The sequence below is a fragment of the Sorex fumeus genome, unplaced genomic scaffold, assembly GCF_029834395.1.
Source record: "Sorex fumeus unplaced genomic scaffold, SorFum_2.1 ptg000063l, whole genome shotgun sequence".
Taxonomy (NCBI): domain Eukaryota; kingdom Metazoa; phylum Chordata; class Mammalia; order Eulipotyphla; family Soricidae; genus Sorex; species Sorex fumeus.
The window spans coordinates 43,852,458-43,874,375 of NW_026606120.1; the positions used below are offsets into that span (position 1 = coordinate 43,852,458).

General features: G+C 49.5%; 1 protein-coding gene across 2 annotated transcripts in view; it reads left to right on the forward strand.

Annotated features, from left to right (window-relative positions):
- The first annotated feature begins 539 nt into the window (after positions 1 to 539).
- Positions 540 to 21,918, forward strand: part of TRPV3 (transient receptor potential cation channel subfamily V member 3) — a 37,338-nt gene continuing 15,959 nt past the window's right edge. For both annotated transcript variants that reach the window (XM_056127729.1, XM_056127730.1), the window contains exons 1-7: positions 540 to 658; positions 8,155 to 8,259; positions 8,410 to 8,496; positions 9,840 to 9,994; positions 10,736 to 10,912; positions 19,675 to 19,815; positions 21,066 to 21,346. In XM_056127729.1, coding sequence (XP_055983704.1) covers positions 540 to 658; positions 8,155 to 8,259; positions 8,410 to 8,496; positions 9,840 to 9,994; positions 10,736 to 10,912; positions 19,675 to 19,815; positions 21,066 to 21,346 — 1,065 coding nt within the window. The remainder of the gene's footprint in view (positions 659 to 8,154; positions 8,260 to 8,409; positions 8,497 to 9,839; positions 9,995 to 10,735; positions 10,913 to 19,674; positions 19,816 to 21,065; positions 21,347 to 21,918) is intronic.

The following is a 21,918-nucleotide window of genomic DNA, read 5'->3' on the forward strand; positions in this document are numbered from 1 at the left end:
CCATGTTCAGCCCCTCATTCCTCTCACAGTGTTTGCTCTCCAAGGCCGGCACAGGTCCGCCTGTGGGCCGCAGCAGTGAGGCAGGTGTGGAGTGAGACCCAGCCTTGCAGGGTCGGGAGAGAGGCAGCCACAGAGGGAGCAGGTGGTACTCAGCTCTGGGGAATGAGGGAGCTGCAAGACAACCAGGGTTCTGGGAAACCCAATGACCAGGGGGAGTGGCTGGTGTCAAAAGCATGAAAATGAAAACTCTACTCTGAACCCCAAATCTGAGATGGGCATAGAGAAACCAGGGGTCACTCTCAGGAGTTCATCGACAGGTGGGGACAGGAGGTGAGGCCAGGAAGGAAGCTCAGTGCATGGCTTGTCCTGGGCCCAGCGGACTTGGCTGCTAGAGGAACCGGAAGCCACCATGACACTCCCATCTCCTAGGAGGCCTTGTGGCTCCCCGTTAGGAGGAGGAGTTCTCTGTCCTGGGGATGTGAGCGGGGCTGTAACAGGCTCCTCCAAAACTGAGAACTGTGCTGTATTGTGTTCCAGTCATGAACACCATCCCCAAGGAGATGGTGCCCCTCATGGGCAGAAGGGGCGCAGTCCCCAACGTGAACCCTGGGGTCCTGCAGGAGAAGAGGCCGGCGGAGCTCACCCCCACCAAGAAGAGGTAGGCTGGATACTGATTTGGGCTTTGTGCAGTGAGGCCAGGAGGGGTCCTGGAGTCCACTTTTAAGGGAGTCTTTGCCATCTGCTCGAGTGTTCCTGTGGGTGTCCTGGTGTCAGAACCTCGGATGAGGGCAATAACATTGCACCTGTGGAGTAAGCTGGGGAGTTTGTGATGACGACCCCCCCTGGGACCACTGGGGTGCAGACAGTTAGGAGGTCCCCCTGGGGAGGCAGGGAGACCTGCACTCCTGCTTAAGACATGAAGCAATAAGCAGTGGGCAGTTCAGATTCCTGTGACTTTCCTGCTCATCACTAGCTTTCACATTTGGGTCATTGGTGCCCCACCCCCTTGGTGTGAAGGGGACCCTGTCAAAGTTAGCTTGGAGTGGTGTTAGCCACACCTATGCTGTGCTGGTTGCATTGATGTGGTCGCTTTCTGGAAGCTTCTTTTCAGTGTCACTCCACAGAGCTCCAGGGCACTGGGCAGGATTGAGATGGTTAGGATCAAGGTTTGTCTAAGGGAATGAGGAGGTGGGAGCAGGAAAAGGACTTCTTCTGAGGTGCTTGAACCCTGAACTGCCTCCATGTGGTCCCTCCAGCCCCAAGGCCCTCAGAGCCCTCCTGCTTGAATGCTCCTCTCCCCAGCTTTGTCTCTCTTGGACCCAACTGGATCCCCTGGCCTAGATGAGCCCATTGGTGAGGCGAGCTTCGCGCTGCCATTCCCTTCTTGGTTGGTCTCATAATAGTTGCTGACATAGAAGCAAAACGTCTCCTGAGTAGGGGGATTGGGGACAGAATGAATGGAATGACCGTGACACAGGTGAGAGGGATAGCCAGGGGCATGTGGAAAGTGAGCGGGAGAGAGGGAAAAGTAGGCAGGTAGGGTACAAGGAGGGCAGGATGCAAGGAGGGGCAGGGCAGTCTGTTTCTGGGGGCAGTCTTGGGTCCTTCCTGTGGGAGAGGGTGCTTAGAGTCTGGGCCAATGAGGAGTCCCTTGCGGTGGAGGTGCTGAGAAGATGGAGGGATCTTCAGGAGGATGATTCCATTTGCACTTGGCTTAGAGTTTGGCTATAGAGCTTAGACAGGGCTGAGGGCCATTGGATCAAGGCAGGCTCTTGAGAGAGGGAAGATTTGCTGAGCACTGAGCTGGGAAAGGCCATTCCTGGTGATCTGCATGATGATGAGCTGGAGGAGTACAGGGGACTGTTGGGAAGCCCAGGTGACAGGGGGTGAGGTCTGACCTGGTTAGTCAGGGATGAAGAAGAGTGGGTTAGGACACAGAGGTATTAAGATTGGATTCACTCTGGGATGTGAGGGAAGAGGACCAACAGACACCCCCTTTTCCTGTATTGATGGCTTGGGAAGGATGATGGGATTTTCTCTGATGAGGATACGTTAGAGGAGAAGGCCCAAGGTAGTGTAGCAAGAACCAAGTTCAGGAATGAAATGCCAGCTTGGAGAGCCAGAGACTCCATCCCTGAGCACAGCAGAGCTGGGCCGCAGGGAGATCTACGAGGGCATGTGACCAGTCTAGGTAAGAGCAGAGACATGACATGACATGCCAGCAAACATGACATCTGTCTCTCTGCCCCCTCACCCACACCTCTCATTATTTATTTATTTATTAATTGAATCACCATAAGATGCAGTTATAAAGTTGTCCACTATTGGGTTTCAGTCATACAATTTCCAACACCCATCCCCAGCCTGCCTCTATGGCAGGGATGCTGCTGTTGCTTCTTCTTCTTCTTCTTCTTCTTCTTCTTCTTCTTCTTCTTCTTCTTCTTCTTCTTCTTCTTCTTCTTCTTCTTCTTCTCCTTCTCCTTCTCCTTCTCCTTCTCCTTCTCCTTCTTCCTCTTCCTCTTCTTCCTCTTCTTCTTCCTCTTCTTCTTCCTCTTCCTCTTCTTCCTTTTCTTCTTCCTCTTCTTCCTCTTCCTCTTCTTTCTCTTCTTCCTCTTCCTCTTCTTCCTCTTCCTCTTCCTCTTCTTCCTTTTCCTCCTCCTCTTCCTCCTCCTCTTCCTCCTCCTCTTCCTCCTCCTCCTTCCTCCTTCTTCCTCCTTCTTCTTCCTCTCCCTCCTTCTTCTTCTTCCTCCTCCTCCTCCTCCTTCTCCTCCTCCTCCTTGCTTGCTCTGCTCATGGTTTTGGCAAGTTGAGGGCCCGGAGTGAGGTTACCCTTTGTCCCATGCAGAGGTGGCTTCTTCTCTGTTTAAAGGGTGATTTAAGGGTATTCACATGCTTACTTTTTCCTGGACCCCAAAGATTTGGGTATTTCCTGCATAACTGATTATAGCCTGAATTAGGCTTAGGAAGAAAAATAAAAAAGAAATGATTGATGTAGACAGATATAGAAGGGAATTGAGCACTCAGTGAATATGCACTTTTGTGTGTGTGTGTGTGTGCATGTGTGTCTGTGTGCATGTGTATGTGTGTGAGTGTGATTGATTGTGTGCATGCATGCGTTTGAGTGTGTGTGAATTTATGTGTGCATGAGTGTGCATGTCTGTGTGAGCGCGTGTGTGCATATGAATGTGATTGTGTGTACCTGAGTTCGATTCCTCCGCCCCTCTCAGAGACCCGGCAAGATACTGAGAGTATCTTGCCTGCACGGCAAAGCCTGGTAAGCTATCCGTAATGTATTCGATATGCAAAACACAGTAACAATTGTCACAATGGAGACATTACTGGGCCCGCTCGAGCAAATCAATGAACAACGGGAGGACAGTGACAGTGACAGTGTGTAATGTGCATTTGTGATTGAGGTGTGTGTGTGTGAAAGAGAGAAAGAGAGAGAGAAAGAGAGAGAGAAGAGAGAGGGAGGGAGAGAGACTGAGAGAGAGAGAGAGAGAGGGAGAGAGAGAGCGTGCACTGGCCTGGGGAGAGGTTTGAGCTTGGGTTTATTTCTTGGTCTCTGTGAATTGCTGCCCCTGAGACCTGACTGGGCCCTGGGGCCAGACCTGTCTGCCCAGGACAGACACAAACAGATAAAGTTATGGAGTGACCTGGAGTGCTCAGAGCACTTGGCCATCCTGGGGAAGAAGACAATTGAGATAGGATTTCCCAGACCCTGAAGTGGTGCGGGATAGTTCTTTGCCTTCAAAGGGGTAGAAGTTTGGGAGAAATTGTTACTACATCCAAGTTTTTGCTGTTGCCACCTCAGAGCCAGTGTTCAGAAGACAAATTTTAGTGTGAGGAAAGCAGGTTTCATTCGGGTGCTTGCAACCTGAGAAGATTGGGAACTTTTTCTCGTTTCCCCCAAATCTTGCTCTCAGGCTGGGGTTTGCAGGTTCTAAAGGACTGTTGAAGCAGCAGGTCAAACCAGAGAAGGGTATTGAGCTGGAGAGAAGATGGGGCCATCCCACAGTGTCTGGTGTCATCTCCGGGACACACAGAATCAGGCAGGTGCTGTATGTTCCTCTCCTCTCATATCTGCTGGGCTCCTGGGTTCACACTGGACACACAATTCATGGGCCATTTCTTAGCATTGAGGAAAGGCAGAAAGAAAAGGCGGGCAAAAGGTTGACAAGTTCTGTGGTGAACAAGATGGAGTTTCCGGGGACTGCTCACTTACACAACGGTGCCCAGCTGTCTGCTCACCTGAGTTAACAACACGAACTCTAGCCTGAGTCAAAGACAGGAATAAACAAACAGCTGTGGTGGCAGGTCAGTAGCTAGGAGTCACATGGCTGAGACCAGGCCATCTGCTTGTATGCAGTGGCAAACAGGGCGGTCAGGGGGCTGACTTTATGGTCTGAAGGCTCCTCAACCCATGATAAGGTCCCTGCTACTCTCAGGTATGTCCTTTCTGACCACGGAACACGATTGTCTGCAGATACAGCCTCACCGGTCTGCCCCCCAGGTGTTTCTCATGTTGCTGTCCCTGCTTCCAGGCTTTCCCCTAACCCATAGGCCCCCTTCAAACCAGACCAACGCCCACCTGCCAGAACACAGACTCCAGAACCCTGTCTTCCCCTGAACACCACAGGCCAGTTCCTCCCTGAAGAGGTGAAGGTGGTTATTGATGATATTTTGTTCTGGTCAGGATCATTTTTTCCTTCTCTGCCTCCCAAATTCCCTCAGAACATTCAAGTCATGTTGGAGACTGTGGGTGAGGCTGTGGAAGCAGGGGGAAGAGAGCAGGAGGCGAATAAGCAGCTGATGACAGCCTGGAACCCCTGCGCCAGTGAGGCGACTCTGCTGTGAGGAGAGGACATTCTTCCCCTTCCCTTGCATTCTTGGTCTCCAAGTCTGGAGTACACAGAGACCGTCATGGATGAGTTTTCTGGACCATCCTTGCAGCTCGTGTGGGTTCTGGGAGGAGGTCTGAAGGAGGGGAAGGGGTTAGCTTCTTAGTTTCTTGTGCGAGACTGGGAAGAAGAGTTGAGAGTTTGGGGAAACTGAGAACCCAGTAGGAATCACTAGAGGAATGCAACTTCCCCCGATATGATAGTTTAAGGCTGAGTCACTCTGCCTGCTAACTGGTGCAGTTCACTGGTCTCTCCTTCCATCCTATTCCAACTAGCCTTCCTTAGTCATGCACATCTCCACCCTTCCTTCTTATCATTCTTGCTTTCCACAAAATTTGTAGAAGTTTCACTCACTCCTTGCTTTTGCTTTTCCCCTAATGCTTCCCATCTGTCTATCTATGCTTTCATTCTTTCATCCATCCATGCATCCACCCAGCCATTTTTAAATCATTTGTCTTTTATTATTCACCTATCCATCCTTATACCCATCTTTCTAGTTCGTGCTTCTGAATGTCAGGACCACTGTTGAGTGCTGGAGAATCAAGGGCAATGCAATTAAAGTTTCTGTCATCAAAAGAAATTGTAGCAGAAGGATAATGTATTATTTAAAGCAAGCAAAGCCACAGCTTTACTGTGTGAGGACTTGATCACTGGCGTCAAGGATCCAAGGTTTGATCCCTGGCATCCCCTGAGCATAGCCAGGAGTGACTTCTTATTATAGAGCCAGGAGTAACCCCTGAGCATCGCTAGGTGTGGCCCCCAAACAAAACAAAAGACAAAAACAACCAACCAAACAAACCAAAGAATCTTTCAGGTCTTTGGGGGACAGTTTATATAGCCCACTCGTAGAACCTACTGGAGGTAGAGGTTTTTGCTCATGTATTTACCTCTGTATTCTCCACTCCCAGAGCTGGAACTGTCACAGTGGAGATGCTCAATAAATATTGATTAGGTATCTGCCTTGCTGGATTCCAGACAGGCAGGAGTAATCTTGGGGTGGCTGTTCTGGGACCCTGCAGGGATATCACTTCAGCTAGCTAGTTCATCGCCAGATAATCTGAGTGCTGTCCTGGCTTCAGAACGCGAGCTTTGGGGATGATCCGGTCCAAATGTTTCCCATGCACATGAGAACACTTGACCCAGAAATGACAGAAGGCAGAGGCAGAGGCAGACTGAAGCTAGTCCTCAGGCTCCCAGCCCGGGCCTTGCCCCTCCCTTTGGTTTCTTTTGGAGGAAGGATTTGATTTAGATCAGGCTGGAAGGCTTCTCTTGACTGGAAGGTGAGGACCAATGTGTACTCCAGCCCTGTCCCCATCCCTTCATGCCCCTACTCCGGATTATCTCTGAGTCTTCCAGGCTTGTCTGTGTCTAGAGGAGGACAGCAAATTCCCCAGCCAGCTCAGGGTGTCCCTTTTGCCTGCTGCCCCCAGACAGGCTGTGCTGTGGCCATCCTATGTGACTTGGACCTTAAGAGCAGGCCTGGCTGGAAGGAAATGCAGAGGGCTGAGAGAAAAGTGTGTGAGCTCCGGGTCAGGACCACAGGACTTAGGTTCTTGGATCCATTGGCCTCTTCCTGCTCCTTTGGAGGGCAGGACCTGAGGATGGGATGCTTCTCCATACCATACATACCTCAGAACCTGGCCCCCTGGAAGGTTCCCTGGAATGCCCTTTGGGAATTCTTACCGAAGAAGGTTTTGGGAGGAAGGGTGAAGGTGTGTTGCTGCTTTTAGCCCAGACAGGAGATTGCAGCCTTAGTGGCTTCTGAGGGATTCTTCGTCCCAGGCTAGGCTACTCACAGCAGCTTTAGTCCTGGGGAGCATGGCTGCAACTGAGGCTCAATCCTCTCCTTCCTGCTCACTCCAGGCTTGTCTCTGAGTGTGTGATTGTGGGAGCTCGTGTTTGTGGGTGTTTTGGTGATGAGGCTGAGGCATGACATTTGGGCTCCTGCCTTTTGGGGGCTAGTGAATGTCTCTGCTTCCCTGGGGCTATGTCAGGTCACAGGCTCTGCCCCCCTGTGGCTCCCTCCGCTCCCAGTCTGAGGTGAGAGAAGGTTTTTGTCCCATTTCATTCTGCAGCTCCTCTCCTTCACTTTACACAGTGGGTTCCTGGTTGTTCTTTTCCTTTTCAAGATTCCTTAACCCCGCGTCTCCCCCTAGGCCATCCCTGCTCCATTACAGTCTTTTTTTTTCTTTTCTTTTCTTTTTTCTTTTCTTTTCTTTTTAATTGAATCGCCATGAGATGTACTTATAAAGCTTTCATGTTTGAGTTTCATTCATACAATGATTGAACACCCATCCCTCCACCAGTGTACATTTTCCACCACCAATGTCCCCAGTGTCTCCCCACCCCCCATTCACTTCTCCCCTTGCCTCTATGGCAGACAATTTCTCTCTTACTCTCTCTCTACTTTTGGCATTATGGTTTGCAATACAGATACTTAGAGGCCATCATGTTTGGTCCTTTATCTATTTCAGCACACATCTCCCATCCCGAGCGATCCCTCCAACCATCATTGACTTACTGATCTCTTCTCTAGCCTAGCTGCCTTCTCTCCCAGCTCATGAGGCAGGCTTCCAACCATGGAGCAATATTCCTGGTCCTGTGTCTACTGTCCTTGGGTGTCAGTCTTATATTATACTATTTTTTACTCCATAAATGAATGCAGCCATTCTGTGTAGGTCCCTCTCTTTCTGACTCATTTCATTTAGCATGATGCTCTCCAAGTCTATCCATTTATAAGCAAGTTTCATGACTTCATCTTTCCTTAAGGCTGCGTAGTATTCTATTGTATAGATGTACCAAAGTTTCTTTACCAGCTGTGTGTTCTCAGGCACTCGGTTTATTTCCAGATTCTGGTTATTGTGAACAGTGCCATTGCAGTCTTTCTGTGAGGAGTTTCTGTGCAAAGAGCAAGATGAAAGAAGGAAAGGGGTGGAGTTGGGGGGATGGGGACTGAGGTCAGACAGCTAGAGTCACTTCCGCTCTTGTCTTACCCACCACAGCCTGCAAAGGCCTTGTAGGTCTCAGGGTCTAAGGATGTGCCCTGGCTGGAGGGCTGGTGTAAGGGTAAGGCACTGATGATGGCAGTGCCACCCCAGGGACAGTTGTGAGAGTCATCTGAGGCCACACGCATGAGAAGGCCTGGAGCAGGTGGAGGTCCTATGCTGTGTCATGGGCACCCTTGGTGGCAGAGATTCAGGACAGGCCCACTCCTGGCCCCAGCTCCAATGGCCTTGCTTGGGTGTCTCCCCAGTGCCTACTTCTTCCTGGAGATAGAAGGGTTCGAGCCCAACCCTGCGGTTGCTAAGAACTCTCCCCCTGTCTTCTCCAAGCCCATGGACTCCAACATCCGCCAGTGGTGAGTAGGCCCCATACAGCTGCCACTCTTGGGGGTGGGCAGTGACCTGCAGTGACCTCCTGTGGCCAGGCCTGACTGCCACTTGCTGTCAGTGTCTAATTTTGGACCTGTCCCTCTTCCTCCCCCCCCACCCCTCATCCCTCACTTCAGCATCTCCGGCAACTGTGAAGACATGGATTCCCCTCAATCTCCTCAAGACGATGTGACAGAGACCCCGTCCAACCCCAACAGTCCCTGGTGAGCCTGGCCCTCCCCTTTGTTCCCATCTATCAAGGTGCTGAGGGACAGGCCAGGGCAATCGACAGAAAAGGGAAGGAAGCTTCTGCGAGTGCTGAGACAATGTCTGGAAATGTAGAAAATTTTGGTGGGGGAAAGAGGGATGCTGAATTTTATTAATTTACTTATAAAACTTATAAAGAAATATGCATGCAGCAGAATCACCTTAGCAACATATAATTAATATTTAATGCAGCTGTGTAAATTGAATATACACACATAAGAACTGTTAAGCACCAGTGTGCATTTTGCCAGGACACACGAGAACAGAGGTCATGCATCTACACATTGCTGTGGCTGCCTAGTGAGAGTGTGGGATTGGAGTGTGGAGGAGGGAGAGAGGAAAAGATATTCAAGCAGTACGAATATGAAACTGACATTTTCTTCTTGCCTCCTTCCATACTTTGGTGGTCATCACTCTCAGACAAAGTTCAGGCATTCCAGAATCTACTTCTGGCTGTCCTTGGCCAACAGGACTTGGGTCTGGAGATGAGACTCTGTTCAGGTGCAGCAGTGCTGGCATCACTAAGGCTACCCTGGTGGAACTCAGGGACCATCAGAGCTTTACCTGCTGGTATTGGGGAGTCAGTCACTGTCCAGGACTGGGCTCAAGGCCTTGCACATGGACTCCAGTGCCTTTCAACTATTTCCCTGGCCTGAGGTAGTCACTATGGATATAGGCATATACCCTCCCCAATAATCCAAATAGTTGCTCATCTAATATATATATATATATATATATATATATATATATATATATATATTAGGGTTTTGGGCCACACATGCTGGCTATATTCAGTTCATATTCCTGATCCTGCTCCAGGGTCACTCAAGGTAAACATTTTAACCCTTAACCCTTGACCTATCTTTCCATCCAGATATATGCATATACATGTATATGGATATATTTCGGGGTGTCTATACCTAGGAGTTCTCAAGACTTACTCCTTCCTGGCTCTGTACTCAGGGATCACTTCTGGTGGGACTCAGGGGACCCTGTACGGTGCCAGAAATCAAACCCGGGTTGGCCACATGCAAGGAAAGTGCCCTACTATTGCTCCTGCCCTCCATTATATTTTTCATGAAGTGTATTGGTCAATGGATTAGAGGGGGGACCCTGCAGAGAGCAAAGGAGACCTCAGGGGCTGGAGCACTAACAGGAGAGTCCAGGCATTGAGCTAAGCATTTGGAAGGGCTGAGGGACTGGCAGTGTCCTACACGTACAGTAACTCTTGGGGTACAGGAAAGAGAGAGAGGATGGTGGTGCATTTGAGTGAGTGGGTCAGAAGCATGTTCTGCCTCAGTGCAAACCTGGCCAAAGAAGAGCAGAGGCGGAAGAAGAAACGACTGAAGAAGCGCATCTTTGCGGCGGTGTCAGAGGGCTGCGTGGAGGAGCTCCTGGAGCTGCTGGTTGAGCTGCAGGAACTTTGCAAGCGACGCCGTGGCCTGGATGTGCCTGGTCAGTGCTGGGCCCTAGGACAGGGTGCAGAACCTGGGGGTTCCTCCTTGGTTTCCACTGTCCATCTTGCCCTTGGCCCCACCACTGTGAATGCTGAGTGAGGGGCTTTGTAGGTGACTCTGAGGGCAGCAGGGAGCCATAGCAGGGCTTAGACAGGAGCAGGGTCTGGCAAGGAGGAAGGGTGACATGGGAGGAGGACACTGTTGGTGCAGAGTTGGGAGCCCAGCAGCAGGGCCAGGTACTGGGGAGCAGGGAAAGGAAGGTGTCCAGGGTGATGCCATTGGTGAGTGGTGGATGGTTGAGCCCCAGCAGTCTTGGAGATTAGGGGAACAGCCAGTGTAGGGTGTGAAAGTTCTATTGTGGGAGAGCTAAGGGAGAGTTAAGGGACAGTTTATGGGAAGCCATGAAGTGGGTAGAACTGCCCCTTACCAGGGAGGGGGTACAGAAGGGAGAGCAAATGGTCCCTAGAAGGCTCAGGGGAAGGAAGAACCTGAAGAGGAAATGAGGGAGGCAGAATTGTAGAGGGTCTCGTGTGTGTGTGTGTGGGGGGGGGGTGTTTGTGTGTCTATATGTTTGTGTGTGTGTGTGTGTGTGTATCTGTGTGCCTGTGCAATGCACTTGGAGGGCATGGAACAAAGTCTTGTGGTCTGGGGCTGTGGCCCCCTCCCCCAGCTTCCCTTCCTTGGGGCTGGAAGGGTGAGGGATGGCCTCCTGTGACTCCAGTCTCTGACTCCTGCACAGACTTCCTCATGCACAAGCTGACGGCCTCAGACACAGGGAAGACCTGCCTGATGAAGGCCCTGCTGAACATCAACCCCAACACCAAGGAGATCGTGCGGATCCTGCTTGCTTTCGCCGAGGAGAACCACATCCTGGCCAGGTTCATCAATGCTGAGTACACGGAGGAGGCCTATGAAGGTATCCTGCCCAAGAGGGGGCCCTGTGCTGTGCAGATGGGCTCTCAGGCTTGGGGTTCCAGGGTGGGCTGAGGGACACCACTAAAAACCCAAGGTCTATGCCTTTCTTCCTCCTGCTAGTCCTCGGAGCTCCGCCTATAGGGTGGAGAGCACTCCTTATGGTCTCCTGAATCTCTCCAGGAGTGATCCCTGAGTGCAGAGGCAGGAATAACCCCTGATCACTACCAGGTGTGGCCCAGAAACAAACAGAAACCCAAACAAACCAAAAAAGACGTTTGAGTGGACTGTTAGAGTGATGACATCTGACTTGAGGCCCACAGGAGGAGAAGGATCCAGAACACAACAAAGATGAGAGCCTGAGCTGGGCATGGACTTGGCAGAGTTGACCAAGGGAAGAAGGCTGGGGATGAGGTGGGTGAGCTGGGTGGGTTGAGCACAGGGCAGCCAGCATTAGCCACTCATTTAGGTATGAATTATCTCTCTCTCTTAGGTAGAGATGGGGCAGGGAAACCAAATTAGTGTGTGCTTACCAAGGAAATCCATTGTGAATGATCAGTTCTATGTTCTTATTTGAGATGCTTCTTTTCTTTTCTTTTCTTTTTTAATCAAGTCAGATGTTTAGTGAATATCCTGCTCCGAGGGTTTCATGGGGTTTTTGGGAGAAAGGATGAGGTTTTACTTATGCCTGAAGGCTCTGAATATCTTTATTTTTATTTTATTTTTAAAAATATTTTTACTAGGTACAGTTGTAGACTTACAAATTTTTGTGCTTGGGTTTCAGTTATACAATGATCAAGTACCCATTCCTCCACCAGCGCCCATCCTCCACCACCACTGATCCCAGTATCCCTCCCGCCCCCCATCCCCCCATTCCACCCTGCCTCTGTGACAGGGCATTCCTTTTGTTCTCTCTCTCCTTTTTGGGTGCTGTGGTTTGCAAAATAGACATTGAGTGGCAATCATGTTTGTCTATAGTCTACTTTCAGCATGCATCTCCCATCCTGGGAGGATCCTCCCAACACCCTTTATTTGGTGCTCCCTTCTCTATCTGAGCTGCCTTTTCCCCCAGCATATGTGGCTGGTGGAGGCTCTGAACATCTTTAGATTTTTGTCTGGATCAGGGTCTAGGTTGGGCCCATAACTTCTCTCAGGGGAGAAAGACATTTTATTTTTATTTACTTAAGCAATTTTTTCCCCCAAAATTTTTTGCTACCTGTGACAAAAAGTCAGAGATGATGATGATCTAGATCATCTAGATGATCTAGAATCTCTGGTTTGGAGGATAGGAGAGGAGACCCAGGGTTCTGTCACTTCAGTGCTGAAGTGACATGGAGCTCTCTGGGAGCCCAAGAAAGAGGGGCACAGGATGGGAGCAACTGTTTTCAGTCTGTCCTAAGGAAGGTGACACTCACCAAGCAGCCATGAAGGTCAGGCTGGTGCCCTACACTTACTGTGCTGAATCTTCTCCCTTTCAGTATCTGTCCCCTCTCTCTTGTCAGTGTGGCAGGGATTCAGGCTGTCCTTTGGCAGCATGTGACTGACCCTGAGGGCTAGCATGGAGTCTGTCTTGCCCATACTTGGTTTCTTGGTGCCTTTGGAATCTCACATGAAGGCTTTTTTTTTTTTTAAATGAATCACCGTGAGGTACAGAGTTACAGGCTAACAAACTTTCGTGCTTACGCTTCAGTCATACAATGATCGAGTACCCATCCCTCCACCAGTGCCCATTCTCTACCACCAATGATCCCATTATCCCTCCCACCACCCCCTCCCCCCGCCCCCCGCCTCTGTGGCAGGGCATTCCCTTTTGCTCTCTCTCTCCTTTTGGGTGTTGTGGTTTGCAATAGAGGTATTGAGTGGCCATCATTCGGTCTATAGTCTACTTTCAGCATGCATCTCCCATCCCTAGTTGGCCCTCTAAGCATTCTTTACTGGGTGGTCTCTTTATCTGAGCTGCCTTTTCCCCCAGCATTTGAAGGCGGCTTCCAAGCTGTGGAACAATCCTCCTAGTACTCATTTCTACTCTTCCTGGGTGTTAGTCTCCCATTCTGCAATAGCACAGCGGGTAGGGCGTTTGCCTTGCAAGCGGCCAACATGGCCGACCCGAGTTCGATTCCTCGCCCCTCTCAGAGAGCCCGGCAAGCTACCGAGAGTATCTCGCCCACACGGCAGAGCCTGGCAAGCTCCCCGTGACGTATTGGATATGCCAGACACAGTAACAACAAAGTCTCCAATGGAGACGTTACTGGGCCCGCTCGAGCAAATCGATGATCAACGGGAGGGCCTTTATCTCACCTTACCTTATATTCCACAAATGAGTGCAGTCTTTCTATGTCTGTCCCTCTCTTTCTGACTCATTTCACTTAACATGATCTCTCCATGTTGATCCACTTATATGCAAATTTCATGACTTCATTCTTTCTGACAGCTGCATAGTATTCTATTGTGTAGATGTACCAAATTTTCTTTAACCGTCATCTGTTCTTGGGCACTCGGGTTTTTACATGAAGGCTTCTTAATAAATATTTTTTGGTGGGGCCTGAGCAATAGTAGAGTGGGTAGGGCATTTGCCTTGCATGTGGCCTACCCAGGTTTGATTCCTGGCATCCCATATGATCCTCTGAGCCCACCAGGAGTAATTCCTGATCATAGAGCTAGGAGTAAACTCTGAGTACTGCCAAGTATGGCCCCAAACTCATATATATATATGTATATGTATATGTATATGTATATGTATATACATGTACATATATCCCCATATATATACATATATACCCAAAATACATATTTTTGGGTGAGTGACTAAATAAAAATTAATGTCTCTATGAGGCCAGGTTTGGCTGCTATTTGTTTCTCTCTCATTTACTCAGTTTCCCTTAGTTCCTTCCTTGTGTGAATTTGCCTCTTGCTGCTGGGGTTCCGGGGAATCCTCTATCTGAGTGGTTGGGGGGCCTTTTATTCCTGTCTTCTGAGACACCAGCCCCCATTCAGTACCTGACCATCCCCTACCTTCAGTGTACCAGGCACTTACCCAAAATCCAAGCCCCAGAGTCCCTGCTCCCCAGAGTGGTATTTCCCCCTCACTTTGGTTGTGCTAGCCTACCCTTCTGAGTCTCAGTGTCCCTTTTAGCAGAGGCTCACATTCTCTCACTGCACTGTATGAGAATTAATGTTGTCATTTTTAGCATTTTATTAGAATCTTTCAGACTTTTCCTTTTGGGACCAGAGCGATAGTACAGCTGGTAGAATGTTTGCCTTGCATGGGGCTAACCTGGGTTTGGCCCCAGGCATCTGATATGGTCCCTGAGCCCACCAGGAGTGAGTTCTAAGTGTAGAGCTAGGAGTAAGTCCTGAGCACTACTGGGTGTGGATTCCAAAACAAACAACAACAATAAACCCAAAAGACTTCTTTTTTGGGGTAGGTACAGGAGGGAGATTTAGTGGTGCTCAGATATTTCTCCTGACTATTTTTTGTACTGGAGTGACTCCTGGCAGTGCTCAGGGGAACATCTGCTGTGATAAAGGACTGAACTGGGGTTGGCTGCTTGCAAGGCAAATATCTTACTTCCTTACTACCTTGCCTCTTTTAAAAATTTTATTCAATTAAAATTTAGGAGACTAGGGAGATAGTTCAAGTGATGGAGCATTTTCCTAATATGCATGAGGCTCTGAATTCAGTTGCCAGCACCGCATGCTCCCTGTAGCCTTCCTGGCTTTCAGCCCATTCGTCAGTCCATCACTGCCATTCGTCAGAGCAGCACTGCCATCACCAGGTCCCTATAAAAAACTTTATGAAAGTTTTAAACATACCTTTGAGATATTAGCATGACAATATCTATCATTCAGATTCACATGACAGTTTATCTTTCATTAATTGACAAATGACAAAGTTTCATCATAAAACTTTAAAATATTTTAATGAAATTCAAAACAAAGCAAAAACAACCTTTCATCTAATTCCCCACACTTCTCTTCAGAGATAATTATTTTGATGCACATCCTTTGAGAATTGTCCTAGAATTCTGACACGTGTATATCTGTGCACAAAGAGAAAGACCATTCTGTTTATTCATTGATCTATTGACTTGACATGAAATAGCATTGTGTTGTTTGAACTAATCTGCACTTTGTCTTGTTGGGGGTGAAGGATAACTATATACGTCTTAGATGTCTTCTGATAAAGAATATAAGTGTTTGTCTTCTTAGCCCAGCTGGATTAATCTATTGATGGGGATTCAGGGGGGTTTCACTTCCTCCAGTGACTTGTTGAGGCTCACCCCTTGTCTTTGACCCTGTGCGCAGTGCTTACATGCTTTAGGAAGATACTTTTTCAAAAACATTTTTTTATTAGTGAAACACCATGAGGTACAGCTGTAGACTTACAAACTTTCGTGCTTAGGTTTCAGTTATAGAATGATCTAGTACCCATCCCTCCACCAGTGCCCATTCTCCACCACCAATGATTCTAGTAGCCCTCCCACCCCCACACCTCATTCCCCCCCCCCCCCCCCCCTCCGCCTCTGTGGCAGGGCATTTCCTTTTGCTCACTCTTTAGGAAGATACTTTGAATTAGACTTCCTGCCTTCAGTGGCATGCACTTTATTTAGCTATTTATTTGGCTTTTTGGGTCACACCAGGTGATGCTCAGGGGTTACTCCTGGCTCTGCATTCAGGAATTACTCCTTGCTGGTGCTCATGAGACCATGTGGGATGCTAGAGATAGAACCCAGATCAGCTGCATGAAAGGCAAACCACCTATCTGCTGTATTATTGCTCTCGCTCAGAAGCATACACTTTTTTAAAAAAAGAAATATTTTATTGAATCACTGTGAGATATAGTTACAAGCTTTCATGTTTGAGTTATAATCATACAATGTTCAAACACCCATCCCTACACCAGTGCACATTTCCCACCACCAATCTCCCCAGTATACCCCCCTTTCCCACCATCCCCCTGCCTCCATGGCAGACAATTTCCCTTATACTTACTCTCTACTTTTGGTTTGCAACACAGATACCAAGAGGCCATCACTTTTGGTCCTTTACCTACTTTCAGCATACATCTCCCATCCCGAATGATCTTTCCAACCATCATTGTCTTAGTGATCCCTTCTTTAATCCAGCTGCCTTCTCCCACCACTCATGAAGTAGGCTTCCAACTGTGAAGCAATCTTCCTGGCTTTTGTGTCTACTGTCTTTGGTGTCAGTCTCAAGTGCATACACTTTAAAATTATAATGGCTATTGTTGGAGTACAAGGAGCTTAGGTTTATCAGGTTGCACCCATCACAGTGCTCCTGAGTCATTCCCATTACTTTATTTGTCTATAACTACTTCTTTGTGCTCTCTTCCCCAACCAATTTGTAAGGCCTCATCCTTCTAGGACACTGAACTTGTACTGCAAGTTAATATTGCCTTTCTCCTCTCCTTATGTCTTTTGAATAGTTTAATGCAATGTCCTTTTTGTACAGGAAGTATAGGAATACAATTAATATTATGCTTTATAACTTAGGATTTAATTGGCCTTGAATATTATTCACTCCCGGGCATCTGCTTTCTCAACTTAAGCCTCAGTTGCCCTCACTTCCTAGCACCTCAAAAGCAGGGTCCTGACGTGGGACTGGATGGAACCAGGCAAGTTGGTAAGTTATGTGCTACCCTGGCATCACGATGGGCCAGGTCAAGGTGCCACGATTCTTAACTATATAGGTGAAGAGTTTGATCATAGGCAAATGCTGTCATGATCCAAAAAGTAACGATGAGACTAGGACCCTGCTGCTAAGAATAGGAAAGATATCTGGCCTGAGCACTGCAGTCTGAGATTGAGATGACCCTAGGAGAGCAATACTATAAGCTTAAAGTATTTATTACTGTGTCCATACAAAATGATTTATATTATGTATGCTTATATGTTGGTTGGACAAGGAGAGAAGAAACACACCCAGGGAATTCTGTTCTAGTGTGGCTTGATCTGCTAAATGAGAATCTGTCCTAGAAGCAGCCTTCCCACGTGTCCTGACTAGCTTGGATGAGACTGAGCATTTCTCCCCTACATCTGCCTTCATTAAGTAAGAGGCAGCTTCCCTTATCTCACAGAAACCTTACTCCAAGAGGCAGCTTCCCTTATCTCACAGAAACCTTATTATAAGAGGCAGGCTAGTCTTTGAGATGTAGATTCCAAGTGCTTGTAGCTTGTGAAAGGTGAGGCAAAGATTACTGGCCTGGATGTAAAGAAACAATGTATGTTCTGCCATCTCATTGTTCTTTCTGTAACTTCTTTTGATGACGTCACTGTATTGCACCCTTTAGAGGTACCATGGTCTATATAAGGGAGATTTCAGGGCTCCCTGGGGGGACACGTGCCTTAGAGAACCTGGGAATATGTGCCTGAGAGAACCAGAGAGCACGTGCTTGAGAGCACCTGCTTGAGAGATCCTGGGGCCTCTATGACATAAACTTCTTCCATGTAATAAACTGCTGCTAAGACCAACCAGCCTGGCCCTCATTTCCATCCTTCACCTGATCCTAGCCATCAACCTCCTTGGAGTGAGGAAACGGCCTGAGACTACCGAACGCGGGCGGTTGGAGAGATAGGCCGCTGCCGTTCCCTTGGCCCGTCCTTTTTGTGTGTTTACACAGGCTATCGCCAAATGTATCTTCAAAAGATGTAAAAAGTATTATTTGTTTCCTACAATACACCAAAAGCACTCACTTTCTTCATCCTCCACTAGTCACTATCACTATCACCCCGTTGTTCATCGATTTGCTCGAGCGGGTGCCAGTAACATCTCCATTTATCCCTGTCACGTGCCAGTATAGCCCGATGGCATATTGGGGCCTCTTTCAGGGTCAGGGGAATGAGGACCATCATTGTTACTGTTTTTGGCATATCGAGTATGCTGTGGGTAGCTTGCCAGGCTCTGCTGTAGAGGCAGGATACTCTCGGTAGCTTGCCGGGCTCTCCAAGAGGGATGGAGGTTTTTGGGGCAGCCTCTAATCACCTTTACAGGTGTTCCCAGGCAGGCATTTATGTGGGCAGGATACTCTTGGTAGCCTGATGGGTTCTCTGAGAGTGAGAACTAGACAATAAGAGGTTTTATAGTTCGGGAGCTTGGTTTTATAGTCTCCGGATCTTGGCCGTTGATGGGGTTACACGGCAGTTGGTGGGTGTAACTGTCTAGCTACAGGAAGATGGGGGATCTGGGTGGAGGAGGCCCAGTCCCGAACCTAATACTGAATATTAGGTTCTGAATACTGAATCCTCCACTAATACTGAAAATCATTATTAATATTTTTTTGGTCAGTGTGGTGGGGAAAAGTGCTTAGACACACATGATCTCTTTGGTCCATCTGTATTTCTTGCATTCTATCACTGTTCTTTCTACTTTTTAAAATTTTTTTAAATTTAAAATTTTTTTTTAACTTTTATTAGTGAAACATCATGAAGTACAGTTGTTGTCTTTCTACTTTTAAAAGCAAGTCTTTTGAAATATACACTTACTTAAGTTTTATGTAAGCCAACATCAGGTTTTTCAAAAAATGATCTGCAATTTGGATCTTGTTTAGGAAGGTTCTCTCTGCCAAAATCTTGGTTCTAAATGCATTTCCCATTTTTAAAGTGCACAGAACTTCATTTTTAAGTATGGCATGGTGGCAGCTCTCAAGGAAACTTCTGAGGGATATTCTAAAAGCCACCCCCTCCTCCCAGTCTTAGGTCTTTTCCACCTGAAAGTTCTGCAGGCTCTACCAACAGGGCTAATGGCCCTTCTTCTCCTTCTGGAAGCTTCTCAGTTCTACTGCTTCATCTTGGGGGCACTGTCCATCTGCCATCCAGGCTGGATCTCTTCTCTCCCAAACCTCACAGACTATTCTTACTCACAAATCCCCAGGAATTTTTTCTTCCATCTTTTGTGGCTCACACCTCCACTGTCTGGGCTCCTGCTAAGGCATCTTCCACTTGGTACCCAGAGTGATCTGAAAATACACTCAAAACAACAAGGCTCTTAGGGTGCAGTTCCAACTTTTTTCTTTCTTTTTCAGTTGAATCACAGTGAGATACATAGCTACAAAATTGTTCATGACTAGGTTTCAGTCATACATTGTTCCAACAGTGGTCCCTTTACCAGTGCATGTTTACTGCCACCAATGTCCCCAGTTGTCCCCCCCCATCCCCCATGGCAAACCCTCTCCCTCTCCCTCTCCCTCTCCCTCTCCCTCTCCCTCTCCTTCTCCCTCTCCCTCTCCCTCTCCCTCTCCCTCTCCCTCTCCCTCTCCCTCTCCCTCCTCTCTCCCCTTCTGGGTGTTATGGTTTGCAATACAGGTACTGAACGGTTATCTACTTCCAGCAGTTCTTGTCCGCCGTGACCACCTCTCAACCTCTTTTTTAAAAGTTAGTTTTTGTTTCTGGGCCACAATCCTAGGTACTGGGACATGGGCCCGGCTGGGGGCTATGCCCACTCGGGGCGCTGCTGGGGGGCCATGGGTGCCACAGAGCAGGGGCTCGAATCTTTGCACCACCTCTCAGGTGTTCACCCGACTTTAGGGGACCTGGAGCCGGTCCCCTGGGGCCTTGCTCAGCGTGCAGGTCCAGGGGACACTCCTGAAGCCCCCGGCTGTGTCGGGCGAGGTTAAGAGCCCCGCGGAGCTGCAGAAAGGACTCAAGCTGGCGGGGAGAGTCAAGTGGGGATTCTTGGGTGGCGGGTGAGAGGCCGCCCGGGTTTCGGGGAGGGACCCCCGCCGCCCTGAACGCCCCCTGCGCTCCGCAGGGCAGACAGCGCTGAACATCGCCATCGAGCGGCGCCAGGGAGACATCACGGCGCTGCTCATCGCGGCCGGCGCCGACGTCAACGCCCACGCCAAGGGCGTCTTCTTCAACCCCAAGTACCTGCACGAAGGCTTCTACTTCGGTGCGTGACCCCTTCGGTGTGGCCTGGGGGCGGGTTCCCGACGAGGGCGGGCACCTGCTGCTTTCTCTGCTCTTTCAGGTCAGCCTCGTGCTCGTGGAAGGCCTGCGGGTCTGTGCGAGTGCGTGTGCGTGTGTGCGCGCGAGGGGACAGAGCCAGGGTCCAGGTCCTGCAGTGGGAGGGGAGGGAAGTCCCTCTGAAAGTCCCAAAGCAGCGGGGCGGGGTGGTAGTACCCACTTTAATGGCCCGTTGTGTTCACTGCCACCAAAGCACAGTCAATAGTCAATTTCTCTTTCCACCCCTGCTTACCTGATAACCAATCACCAGTCTTCCCCGCTTCTGTTTTAATCAACTTGGGCCTGGCAGCCTTGAGGATTAGGTTGTATCCAGTTCATCTCTGTCCCCTGGACCATCAGACCTGGTTGGAACTGGTGTCAGGAAACATTTGAAGCTGGGATGGGGTGAAGGAGTGGGAGGGACAGGGCAGGGAACCAGCCAGCCTGGTGTCTGCATCTGGCCTCTCCCAGGCTTATTGGGGGGTGGGGTGGTGAGCATGGGTGGGTCACCTCACCTCTTTTCTTAACAGACATTTCCAGATTGCTTTTTATATACTGCAAATAAGAAATATTGTTTATTTCCTACACCTTTTCTAGGTGTAGGAAATATATCAGTAAACAAAGATCTCTGCCTTCATGGAACTTACCTTCTAGGTGGAAGAGAGACCATTAATAACAAGTGGGCAACTAGGGTGACTCATGCTAAAGGTGATGTTGGAGCAAAGATTGGAAGGAGGCGAGGGAGACAGTGACACAGATTCTGAAGAAACAACACTTGAGCAAAGGGAACAGCCAGTGCAAAGGCCCTGGGGTAGGAACACTTGGCATGTTTAGCATGTTTACAGAGAAGGAAGAGGCCATGGTGGCCGAGGGGTGTGAGTTAGGGAGCGGTGACAGCCAGAAGACACAACGCCCAGGGACTGTTGTTGGAACTTGAGATTTTCTTTGGCTTAGATGTGACCCTGTATAAGCCAGGATCAGTGAGGCTGCTGTACTGAAAGTGGCTGGGAGCCCCAACAGGAACTATTGCAAGGATCCAACTCTAGGTCTGTCCTCCCCTCCTCCCTCTCCCCACCACACACAAGGCAGACAGGGAGCCTTCGGAGCCATTCATACTTAGGTGGACAGACTGGGTAAGCCTGCTGTGTTCCTTGAGAGAGCTGAGCGGCAGTGCACCGCCCCCCCCCCCCCCCCCAGGCGAGACGCCCCTGGCCCTGGCGGCGTGCACCAACCAGCCTGAGATTGTACAGCTGCTGATGGAGAACGAGCAGACGGACATCACCTCCCAGGACTCCCGGGGAAACAACATCCTCCACGCGCTAGTGACAGTGGCCGAGGACTTTAAGACGCAGAATGACTTCGTGAAGCGCATGTACGACATGATCCTGCTCAAGAGCGGCAACTGGGAACTGGAGACCACGCGCAACAATGACGGCCTCACCCCATTGCAGCTGGCCGCCAAGATGGGCAAGGCCGAGGTGGGGCCCTGGGGCAGGTGGGAGGTTGCGGGGCACAGGGCCACCTTGCCCATCCTGGGGGGATCTTCCAAGGACCCCAGAGAGTCAGAGAGATGCGCATGTGGGCCTTTCTTCCATCCCCAACACTACATGCCTATGCCTTCTGTCCTGAGATACCCCACCTTGTGGGGGCTCGGCTGGGGAGTGCAAGACACAATTGTGCATGGACTTCGTGGGTGGGATGCTTTGTGGGTGGGATTCTGAAGAGAAGAGACCCTGGTCTGACTGTCGCCAGCAGGATGTTGTGGCTGCTCGTGGGCCCCTGTGCCCTGTGTGAGGAGGCTGAGGAGCTGAAAGCTCTGGGCGAGGGGGGCACCACAGTGATGACAGCTGGGATGCGGTTACACGTCTGCCACGGGCTGTCATCAGGGCTGGGCCTGAGGTCCAGGTCACTCAGCTGGGAGCTGGGCTCTTACTAACCTCTGAGCCTCTGGAGTCCTGGGGACTGTGGAGTGACCCTGACGATTATGTGCGTGTGTGAGGGGGGCTATTGATTCCGAGCACTGCCAGCCTCAGGGCAGCTGACTATGGAG